The following is an 11,533-nucleotide window of genomic DNA, read 5'->3' on the forward strand; positions in this document are numbered from 1 at the left end:
GAGATTAAGGGTCATCTCTTCTCCAGAGAGGATTTTGTTTGCTTCTGCCCGGCAAGGGGGTAGGGCTGGGGGGTGCTTTATCATGTTGAAGCCACTAAATCCAAGCTCCAGGCCTGAGATTCCCTGGACTGCTGAGATGATTTGGAACTAGACTGCAAATCCAAGTGTACTTCTGTATTGCCTTTAGGCGTCAAAGCTAAGAGGAGAGGGAGGTCGGGGTGTCCACTCTGCAGGACTACGAGTTTGTCCCCCGAGCCCAGGGAGGCTGCCAGGGGCACAGCTCAGTTTCACAACTAATTTTGCCACATTGTCAAATGTCCTGGGTTCCTCCTCTGGGTTCTCATCCATTCCCAGGTTTTGGCCTGATGTGCTTGTTCTTTGGCTAACTCTTTGATGCCTTTTAAATGCTTTTGATAGTCCTCAGTGAGAGGTTTGATCTTAGTTGCCAAGTGGACTCTTCCCAGGAAGGCCTGCCTGCCAGCCTCCTACCTCCTATCTGGCCACTCCCTCCTCTGCCCAATACCACCCAACCCCAGCAGCTCAGACAACTGGCAGCTCATCCCATTAAGCTCTTTTAATGTCATGTTCTGTGGGCGCCTAGAAGCCAAACAACTTGCCCCACATCATACAGCTGAGGTGGAACCAGAGTCCAAAACCAGAACTTAAACCCAGGCTCCTGGATTTGGAGCCCTACCCACCCCCGACATCACACTATCTCCCAGGAATCCTGAGGATAGAAGGTGCCATCCCGGGGGAGCACAGCATTAAGATTTGATAGAAGTCCGTCCAATCCCAGCATCACCCGCCAGGCTTAAAAACGCCAACAGAGAGACATGCTTAACAATGAAGCTTTCACCATGATGATCGTGCCTCTGGCAGACTTGGTTCTAAAATGTCAGACTTGGGAGTAACCAGGGAGATCAGTAGTGCTGCTGCCCCTTTCATCCTGTTCCATTCTGGAACATTCTGGAGAGGCACTGCCTGACCTTGACTTGAATTGGCAGGGCTGGGATTCTCATTTTACAGGTTCTAAGTGAAATGTGGTTGGCTCCCTCGCCAGCCAGGTGGGGCACATAACAATGCTACGTTTTCCCTCCAGGACCTGGAGGCTCGGGTACCAGAAGGTCAGCAGCTCTTTGAGAATCTTCTTCATCTTGGACCAGCGAGGGGGACTTCAGATGAGTTGGAGGACCTGCGCTACCGGTGGATGCTGTACAAGTCCAAACTCAAGGACTCCAGACATCTGCTGGTAGGTACTCAGAATGCACAGGTCCCAGTCCTGGGGATGGACCGTGGCTAACCCAAACTCTCCTGGGAAATGTCATCAGCCCTTCACCCTCCATGGGCCTCCATAGGGCCTCCATGGGCCAGTGCAGTGACCACTTCAGTCGAAGAGAAAGGATTTGTAGGATGTGATCTGGCCATTGAGCCACCCCATCAGACTGGAGTGACAGCACAACCTCTACATGCCTCCAGAATGACAGCACAACCTCTACATGCCTCACCCTGCACAGTCCAACAGCAGCCTTCTGCCAAAGGAATAGTAGCAGCAGCCTTAGAGGGGTTGCTGAGGCTCGCCAGGGTCACAGGCCAGTAAGGGATAGAGCCAGCACTCACCCCACCTGGTGATGGAGGATCCTGCTGGACTGGGGCCTGGGGCCTGGGATCGGACCCCACCCCTCCATGAAGGTGGCTTGTGACTATGCACCTTAGACCCCGTATCTCCTCACACAAAGCAACAGTGATCGCTAAATGAATCATAATAATCGCTTTTATTAATGTTCTGTCCTCATAAACAACCCAATGAAAGGGGGTCCAGTTGTTAGTCCCTGAGAACCAAGGAGGAAACTGAGGCATGGAGGTTAACTCGGCTGGGGGTGGGGAACCTGGGGCCCTTCTCAGCCCCCAAGCCCCAGACTCCAAGCTTCACCTTGAAGCTGCCGTCCTGGCCACTAGGTGTCAGCGCTGCCCCGGCCAGGGCCTGGCCCGTCTGCCCAGACAAGGCCCCACCTGGGGCTGAAGTGCGTTAAAAAGCTCATTAAGTGAATCGCCTGCTGGCTCAGCCTGTCCAGATGACCAGAAGTTTTAAAGAAACACTCCCCTGACAAAATGAATATTCCATTACAGGCTCTGCTGGGATTTGAGTTTCACTCACTTAACTTCTTTTTTTTGCCTTTTCCTCTCCTTTCCTAAAATAACAGACGCAGAGTTCTCCAGGGGAGCCGACTGGATTCCAGAAGGTACCGTGTCTGCCATCTGCTGCACAGTTAGAGGGCAGGACGTCGGGAGGGTCGGTGGACCTGTGGTGCTGGGATGGGGCTCCTGGCCTTTCTGGAATGTTCCATGAGGTCTGAGGAGCATTTATGGGGAGTCCGCCTGGGGGCAGGGGGCTGGGCCCTGGGGTCCTGCTCTCAGAAGCCCCAGGGGGTCCAGGCTGTACTGAGCTGTGACTGGCACTGGATAGAGGAGGAACCCTGGGATTTTTTTGTCCAAAATGGGACAGTGTGGGGAGGAAGAGGACACTGCTGTAATTATGCTGGGATCGCCGGCATAGAGCAGGGCTGTCCCAGGACACCTGGGGTTCCAGGCAAACCCAAGGACATAGACGTGGGCACTGCTCCTGCCCTGCCAGTAGACGTTTCCACCCCGCCCCCCAGGAGGCTCAGAGCTCCCCCAGGCGCCTGGCCCCCAAGGCAATAACCTTAACAGCAATGATAATAGTGAGCAGCCTCGAGCTGTGTGCAGGGGCTGGTGAAATCACAGTCAGGGCCTCTTCTTTGTCCCATGTGGACAAAATTGTGTCTTGGGGACCCACCCCTGGGGACCGGTGGGTCTCCCCGCTTCTGTCAAATCTCCACGAGATTGCTGTCCCAGCGCCACCTTTTGTAGGAACAAGTCTGTTTCCTGCCACGCATGGCTCATGATGGCCTGGGCCTCCGGCACGCCCCCCATAGCATTCGGGGCCGAGGCCCCTCACGCCGCCGAGTCTGTGACCCAGGTGCCTGGCACACCAGGTTCCCCACCCTCCATGGTGCTCACATCTCGTGTTTGTGTGTATGGGCAGCACCCGCCAAAGCTCTGAGTTTGTGGAGCTGCTGGCTCCTGTGCTAACAGGCCCTGGCCTGCTGTGAAGAAGAGATCCGGGGGCCAATGGCAGAGCCAGCTGGGGCTTATTTGTATGATAGCACGTTCAAGGGCCGCGTCCTCCGAGCTTCTGATTTATAACAGCTGGGATGGTCCAAGAATCTGCATTTCTAGCAAGTTCCCTGGTGAGGCTGAGGCTGCTGGGCTGGGGGTCCCACTTTGAGAACTGCTTTATCTCCACATTTGCATCTGGGCCCCACCATCAGGGTGTGTGAGGCTGGGCGGGGCACCTCACCTGGCTTTCCAGGGAGTAGAAGGGGTGCCCTAGAGGTAGGGTGGGAATGTCTGTTCAGAGCCCGCACACAGTAGGCTCTTGATTGCCATGTGACAGAGCACCCGGGGACCTTCTCTGCAGCAAGGGCACTCCTGGGGCGTCCCCCCTTTGGTTTGGGGCTCGTGTTGTTTCTTCTGGCAGGGCTGCAGGCACGCGCACACACGCACACACACGGGTAGAAAGTAGGTGCTGTCTGCAGAGGTTGTCATCCTGCCAGCTTCAGAACATTCCCTATATTATTTTCAGTCCAAAGCAGGAGGGGGAGCCTGACCGAGGCTAATTATTTATGAGCCGTTGGTTCTCTGCTTTTTTCTCACCGTGCACCAAGTCATCGAATGCTCCACCGACGTCAGTGGCTCCAGCCTGCTTGTTTGTATCAACAGAATCATTACGATTTATTGAATTTGCAGCTGCCTACACACTGCCAGCTCCGTGCCCTCAGACAGGCTGCCCACTGCGCTCCGCCCCATGAAATGTAATTGCTCTTGAAGTCGCCATGGCCAGGAGTCCCCACAGTTCCTGCCTGGGCCCAGGGAGTGGTGTCGTCCTACCTGAGACAAACGACTAGTTGAGATTTGCAAACACATCTGTTTGCCTGGGCCACCTGGGCAGCATGGCCCATGCACCATAGACAGGGTCGGGGCAGACCCCTCCCCGGTGCTGCCTGCTGTGGCCTCTCGGGGCAGAGCCAGAGGCTGAGCTACCCAGAGCGACATTTTATTCACTTGCCCGCACACGTCTTCCTAGGCCTGAAGGCTCATCATGTTCCACCTCTCTGGAATCCGGGTACCGTCTAGTTCTCCCAGCAGGGATGTGGGTTTGCACCCCCCCACCCGAGACACAGTACCCGACGTGTCTTTCCGTGAAAGTCTCTGCTCCCAGGCTGTGGCTGGTCTCTGCCATCAGCCCCCTGGGAGCCCCCCCTGCCACGCATGTTCTCGGGAGAATTCGCGTCCCTGTCTTCACCCAGCGCCACGGTGAATTTCCTGGCTCCCTTTCTGGGAGGTGAGGCGATTCCTCATTTCCGCTGAGTGGATGGTGCAGCCCAGCTGGAGGGGGCGATCTCCAGTGAGCCCCCATCCTGGTCCTTTTCTTTCTTGGTCGGTATTAATGGTGGCCACTTAGCATCGTAGGCGGGAAGACCAGGTCCTGCATCTATGGAGCAGGAGTGGGTCTCCCTGTTAGACGGCAGCTTTCTCTCACCACGACCGTGATGATGTTGAAAATCCCTGCTGTGCGCTACATGTCCTCCCACCCCCGCACCCCCCAACGAGCCTGGTCCTCACGGTTCATAGCACCTTCTCTTGGCTGGAGGAGAGTGGCCTCTTGGCCCCGTTTTATCTGTGACCATGATCCAGGTCAGGCTGGGGGCAGAAAGGACGTAGCGTGACTTTGGAGCCCGCGATTCACTGTGCAACGCTGGGGGCTGGTCACTTTGGCTGTTTCTTAGCTGAAGAGCTGGGCTCTGCTGGGGCTGGGCTGTGTCTCATCTTCAGAAAGAGAGAGGCAGCCCCAGACTACCTGCCGTGTGTCGCCCCAGACTGTCTCGCTCAGCCGGGGAGCCCAGAGCGACTGGCCAGCACTGATTTGCAAAAGAGCCATTGCCAGGACCGTGGACGTAGGTTCCTGAGACTTGACTTTGACGACTGAACTCCAGAGAGTTCGTCTGTCTTTGCAGTCTCTCTCCTCATCCTGCTGGTGCTCAGCCCACCTGCCTTTGTGCCCACCAGTGCCTCTGAAATTCACCCCAGCCACGTCACCAGTAGCTGCTGCTTCTCTCGACGAGGAACATATTTCTGTGCGCTTCTCCTTGGCCTCTAGGTGACCGCGGGGTCAGTGACCGTGTCCCTGCTCACGGCTGTCCCGGCTGCTCTTTTCAGATCTCGCCATGGGTCAGTCTGCTCCTCCCTCCCTCCACCTCTGTCTCTCCCCCCTCCCCAAGCCCTCCCCTCCAGCTGGTAGAATCAGTGTTGATAAGATTCAGTGTGGATGAAACACTAGTACTTAGGCCACAGCTCATATACAGAATTCTAGAGCTTTCTCAATAGTTTACAAAAAAAAAAAAAATAGACTTTTTGGGGCAGTTTCCCCTGTTTCTGCCCCCTTGCCTGCGTGTGACACGTTCGTTACAGTCCGCGAGCCCGCACCGCCCATCAGCACGATGACGTCCCTGCTAACTTAGTGCCCGCCTCGCGCTGTGTGTGCTGAGAGTTTTGATGAACTCACCGCAGACGGTGCCATTTACCCACCGTTACAGCATCATGAAGCATCTTGCAGCCCTGACGTCCTCTAGGCTCCTCCTGTTGCTCTCCCCCTGCCCAGCCCTGATAACCTCTGACCCTTGCACTGTCCTTACGGCTCGCCTTTCCCCGAATGTCAGAACCGTACCGTATGTCGCCTCTTGAGAGTGACTTCTTTGACTTAGTAACATGCATCTAACTTTCCTCTGTGTCTTTTCATGACTTGATAGCTCCTTTCTTTTCATCACTTTGCTGGGCAGGAGCTCTGGGGGGCCCAGGAGCCGTGGAGAGCTGAGGACAGAGCCGTGGTGGGCACTGTCACGGTGTCACAGTGTAGAGCCCGGATGTTCCGGGTGACCCGTGAGGACAGAGAGCACCGTTGACAGCCAGGGGTCAGCCAGGGTCTGCATGTCTCATCACGGGCCCCGAGGGAGGCGCAGGCCGCCAGATGCGCAGAAAGGGTCCTTCCCTAGTCTTCATTCACTCCGTGCAAATGACGGGGGTTGCCGCAGACAACTAAAGTGGACCCCAGAGAGACCAAGGGACGCAGGCATACTGCAAAGGAAAGGTGCCCTAAGACTATACAATGGGAGCTCAGTGTCCACCCCGACCCTGGTCAGGAACTAACCAGAAGGAGGGCGATGAGTTTTCCACACAGGAGGGTCAGTCTGTGCAGAAGCCCCGTGGAGGGGGATGTGAGGGTCTCAGGGGGCTGAGAGGCGGCATTTAAGAGCAGCGCCTTCCTCCCTGATGGGACTGGGGAGCTTGGTGGTGCCTGGTCCCTGGCAGTGGGAAGCTGCAGCTCTGGCAGGAGCTGCCCACCTGCCCGGGATCCATCTGTTAGGGGAGAACGGGCGTTTATTGAGCACCTACTATGCACAGCAAGTTAAGCAAGGGCCACCATGTTCACCCTTCCAGCTTTGGCAGGCAGACGTCACCCCCCTCAACCCCCCAGCCACCCTCTCCCCCACCCCCCCCACCGAGAACCTGACGCTCAGAGAAGCCAAGTGACCTGTCCTAGGTCACAGAGCTAGGAAGTGACACAACAGGGCTAGAGCCCAGGACTCTGGACCTTCCCCCTCCCCCAGCCCAGGCCACATTCTCTGTGACAGACTCATCTGAATTCAAAACTCAAGAGCCGCTGTTGGTTTCCACTGAGCCTCTCCCGCCCACAGATGCTCCTCCTCCCGCCACGCGCTGTGCAGCCTCGTCCTCCATCCCGACTCACCCCTTCCCGCGGGAGCCCCTTCTCTGCTTGGGTCACTCGAGCTGCTGGGACGCAGGGAGTACTTTCTGGGGAGACTGAGGTGCCGAGAACCCCCAGGTCTGGGGAGAACAGAGATGGCCGATTTCTTCATTGTCTTCTTAGACAGTTGTTGGTGTCTATTTGTGTGTGTGTGTGTGTGTGCGTGCGTGTGCGTGTGCGTGTGTGTGTGTGTGTGAAGATTTGGGAATCAGAAGGGCATTTTGGACTCCAGGTCCCTTAAAGTGAAGCCATGAGCTCCAGGGGAACAGCCACTGGGCAGGCAGCGGAGTCCTTTGAAGGAAACCTCCCTTGTCAGCACTTGGAAAGGCAGACACAGCTTGGACCGTCAAAGAGGGCTCCCCCAGAGGGTGCTCAAAGGAGCATCAGCTCTGAGAATGGAGAAGAACAGAGAGAGGGCACCTGGAAGCCAATTCTCCACCTGAGGGGACCATTCATTACAGGTGTTCAGTTGCGGTGTAAACCCACACCTGGGGCTTCTTTCCTCTCCCGGGCGGGTCAGAGATTTGAAATCAGGCGCCACCAACATGAAATGTCGGGGAGTCCGATTAGAGCCCCCACAGACTGAGGCGGCCTCACCCGAGCCCAGCGAGTGGGCGAGACCACAGCCCGGGCAGGCCTGACCCCCGGGCAGCTGTGGAGGAGCCGCGTCTCTGAGGACACGCCCCACTCCGTGCTGGCGGGAGTCATCACCCCGCACCCCTGCTCCCAAGGTCACCGCTGAAATAGCGTGGCCGGAATTGCTTCTCTGTCCCGTGCATGATTAGAGGTGTGTTTTCTCAAGGTCACTGGCCAAGGACTCTGGCAGGTGGGAATATTTAAGGCTGAAACCACGGGGTCAAATGTTTTATGTGGAGGTGGTTGGGGCAGGGGAGTGTGGCCACTCAGGTCTGAGAGGCGGAGAGACGGATGGGCCAGGCTGGGCCCTGCTTTCTCACCACCACCACCCCCGTCATCATCGCCTCACGTCGCCCCCACCCTCATGTCCGGACTGTAGCTCGTGGCGCCTGGAGGGGGAACCTTTGTGAACCAGCAGCATATTCTGCACTAACGGCAGGTGCTTCTAAGCAGATCCCAGCTACTGTGAGCTAGCATGTAAATCCCCACTGACGCTTTGCTCTGAGTCACGCCATCCGGCACATGGTGCTTTATTCCCATTTTGCCGCGGAGAAAATGGGGCCTCAGCGAGGCTGCGGGCTGGCCCAGGGTCACCCAGTGAGTCCATGACAGAGGCTGTGTTAAGACCCGGTCAGCCTGGTCCTCTGGGCCGGGCCCCTGCCCAGCACTCCACTGCCCCTCGGCCACGGGGCTTCTTTTTCCTGGGCATTCAGCTCTTGATCCTTTGCTGCTTGGAAGTTGCTTGTCCCTCTGGAATTTAGGAAACGTTCTTTGGCTACTTTCATGGACATCACAGCAAAGAAGTCCACTAGGCGTCTGGACTTGTGAGTCGGACCTTCAGGTCACGCTGGTGGTGTCGATGAAAGAGGAGGCGATGGCAGGGAGCAGGAGGGATGTGGTGGTGGTGACGATGAGGGTGACAGGTGGTGAGACAACCGTGCTTTAGACGCGCTCTTAATGGTGCACAGTAATAGGGGCAGCAGCTTCAAGTGCCCCAGCCCTGGCAGGTAGGTGCCATTCTGACCCCTCTGTGTGGATGGACAGTTGAAGTTCAGAGAAGTTGAGTGCCCTCCCCAATGTCCCCCCAGCCCCACTCTCATAGCCAAAGACTTAGAGTAACTGCCAGAGTCTGTGACTTTACTGAAGGCCTTGAATGGTTTGCAAAAACCCCAGGGATTTTTCTTTCTGGCAAAACTCACATGAGCCCCACTTCCAGATGGGAAGACTGAGACATGTGCAGAAGGCCTGTCCGGGGGGGCGCTGCCCAAGGCCCCCTCCAGCCCCAGCCCCTGTGCCTGCTCACGCTTCCCTCTTTGGTTCTGCAGACTCGGCGGCGAGGGCTGGGCTCCTGCTTCTGGAAGGTGTGCCGTGTGGCGCTGCCCCTGCAGCTGCTGCTACTGCTGCTGCTGCTGCTGCTCTTCATGCTGCCCGCCGGGCGCGAAGGCCGCAGCTGCACCCTGGCCAACACCTTCGCCCGCTCCTTCCGGCTCATGCTGCGCTACCATGGCCCCCCGCCCACCTAGCCCCACAGCCCCGGGTGGCCTTCCGGCCTCCGCTGCAGCCGTTGCTCAGGGCTCCCATGAGGACACCGGGACACTGGGCAGTGTCAGGTCAGCCTGACTCTGGACCTGAGGCCACATCAGGGTAACTACTGTAGCGATGCCCCGGGACAAAGGACTTTTTATACAGTGTTGTGTCGGTCTATTTATACCAAATGTGGACTGTGTGTGACGAGAGAATAATGTATAGAATTTTTATATGCGCTATGGAAATGCTCGGTATGTATAGTTTTATATGAGATCTCCATTGGTAGGGGGAGCCCCTAGCGGCCCTCTGGTCTGATTTTCCCCCTTAGCCTGTCTTTGCCCTGGAAAGCGGGCACTGTAGCCTTCTCTGGAAATCTAGGCAGAAGCCCAAACCCTGATGTTAAGTGAAAAGGTGTCTGAGCTGTGACCCCAGAGGAGCTGTGCAGGCCTCATGCAGCGCCCAGGGACTCTGCAAGAACCACCTGCGGGTCCAGCACTCCCAAGGGCAGCGGAAGGCCCGCTGTGGATCGGGACCATGAAGGCAGGCCCAGTGACGGCAGGAAAAGTAGAGCGACACCCAGGGAGGACAGGCAGAGGGCAGCTCAGCCCTGCAGAAGCACAATGGAAGGGCCTGCACCCCACTGCTCAGTGCAGACCAAGCCCCCCGCCGAGGCTCCAGGACAGGGTCACACCCTGCTTGGATCGTTCTGCTGTGGGAGAAAGGAGGTGACAGACTCGGTGGTCAGCGTTCCACAGCCGCAGCCCGGCTGTCAGGGAGACTGTGCCTCCCCACTATCGGGCTGAGTGTGCATCGCCAGCGACTCCCCCTGAAGGGACACGAGGTGGGTGCCTGCCCCACCAGGGACCAGGGAACAAGGGCCCAAGACATGGAGCAGCTCCTGAGGGCCTCACCCTCCATGTTGGGAAGAGGCTGGTCCTCTGTGCCAAGCACGTCCCCACCAGGGGCCCAGGGCCCAAACCCAGGTCTAGGCCAGCGAGGCCTGACACACCGGGGAGCGCCCTGAGGCTGGACACACGTCCCCGCCTCCTGGGGATTCCAAAGGGTCCTAAGTGCTTTATAACTGGATCACTACATCAACATGATGGTTTCCTTTTAAAGAAAATGCGTGGTGCCTGCTCTTTACAAATCGAGGTTCTCTGTTCAGCTGCAACCAGGAGGCCAAGAAGGGATTCTTCAGGCCTTTGGATTCAAGAGGTGGTAGAGCCAGAAAGGCCCTTTACACCAAGGGGAAACTGAGGGCCCGGGAAGAGTCGGCCCGACCCGGAGCCCTCCCGGCTGCCTTCAGTTCACCCACCCCCTTGTCTAGCCCCAGCCCTGCCCTAGGCCCCTGCAGAGAGGAAGGAGAAGCCGGGCCTCTGGCAGGAACTGCTGAGGACAGTGTTGGGCGCTGACCCGGGACCCAGGCTCCTCTTGCCTATTGAGAAGTCAAGCCTCCGGCCGGTGTCCCCACAAGTGACCACTTCCCTGGAAACCGGGCCTAGCAGTCGTGCCCAGGTGCTCCCTGGTTGCCATCAGACCTGGAAGGTGATGCCACTCCCGCTCTGCCCCTCCATAGGCTGGATGGCTGAGGCCCAGAGAGGGGAATTAACGTCCCCAGGGCCACACAGCAAGAGAGCAAGTCCAGAGTTGACCCCGGTCACCACTGCCCCCTGGTGGTGCCCTGCCCAACCCCCTCATACCAGTAGCTTCCTAAAGAAGAGCAGGCTACCTGCTGTCAGGTGTGCTACCTGCTATCAGGTGTGCTACCTGCTGACAGGTGTGCTACCTGCTGTCAGGTGTGCTACCTGCTGACAGGTGTGCTACCTGTGGGGAGGGAGCAGCTGTGCCTTGTGGCCTGGGGATGGTGGGGGTTGTCTCTATATTTTTTAAACTTTGATAATAATACCATAGAATCTGCTTGTTTGCATACCTTTTTTAAAAAAGAAAATTGATATTTTCATGACTTTCGTATAAATACAGTTGTAATATATAACAAGCTATTCACTGGTGCTTGTCAAGTGTATTCTTCTTTGCTTAAGGCACGTGCAATTATTTTTATGACTTTCTAGCTTCTGGAACAGCCACGACCAAGAGCCTGGAAGTGCCATCAGGCACAGCAGTGGGCGCTGCCTGTGTTTATCCCGCCTCTGCCCCCAGTGTGAGAGGTTGGCAGAGGTGTGACTAGCCCTGCCCGGAGGCGTGTGCGCGGTGGGTGCGCGGTGGGTGTGTGAGAGGAAGAGCAAAGGAGGGGAGGGAGCGGATGGGGCAGGAGGAGGAGGAGGAGAGATGGGGGGGAAGTGGGGAGGGGAGAGGAGCCTGGGGAGCAAGGTCAGAGCCGCCCCCGGCCATCCCCAGCTGGCCGCTCCCTGCCCTTTGTCCTCAGTCTGTGCTCGGAGCAGAAAGGCACATGTCGCGGGGAGGTGTTTGTAAAGGTCGGCTGGGAGGGGAGGCTGGGAGCCCCCTGAG

At 57.3% G+C, this 11,533-nt stretch overlaps 1 protein-coding gene across 4 annotated transcripts in view; it reads left to right on the forward strand.

Annotated features, from left to right (window-relative positions):
- SYNE3 (spectrin repeat containing nuclear envelope family member 3) overlaps positions 1–11,212 on the forward strand; it is a 78,106-nt gene extending 66,894 nt beyond the window's left edge. For all 4 annotated transcript variants that reach the window (XM_037503964.2, XM_037503962.2, XM_037503963.2 and 1 more), the window contains 3 exons: positions 1,100–1,249; positions 2,202–2,240; positions 8,866–11,212. In XM_037503964.2, coding sequence (XP_037359861.1) covers positions 1,100–1,249; positions 2,202–2,240; positions 8,866–9,063 — 387 coding nt within the window. In that variant the 3' untranslated portion in view covers positions 9,064–11,212. The remainder of the gene's footprint in view (positions 1–1,099; positions 1,250–2,201; positions 2,241–8,865) is intronic.
- The last annotated feature ends 321 nt before the right edge of the window (positions 11,213–11,533 follow it).

This window comes from Talpa occidentalis, unplaced genomic scaffold, assembly GCF_014898055.3.
Source record: "Talpa occidentalis isolate TD23 unplaced genomic scaffold, MPIMG_talOcc4v2.1 talOcc4.11, whole genome shotgun sequence".
Taxonomy (NCBI): domain Eukaryota; kingdom Metazoa; phylum Chordata; class Mammalia; order Eulipotyphla; family Talpidae; genus Talpa; species Talpa occidentalis.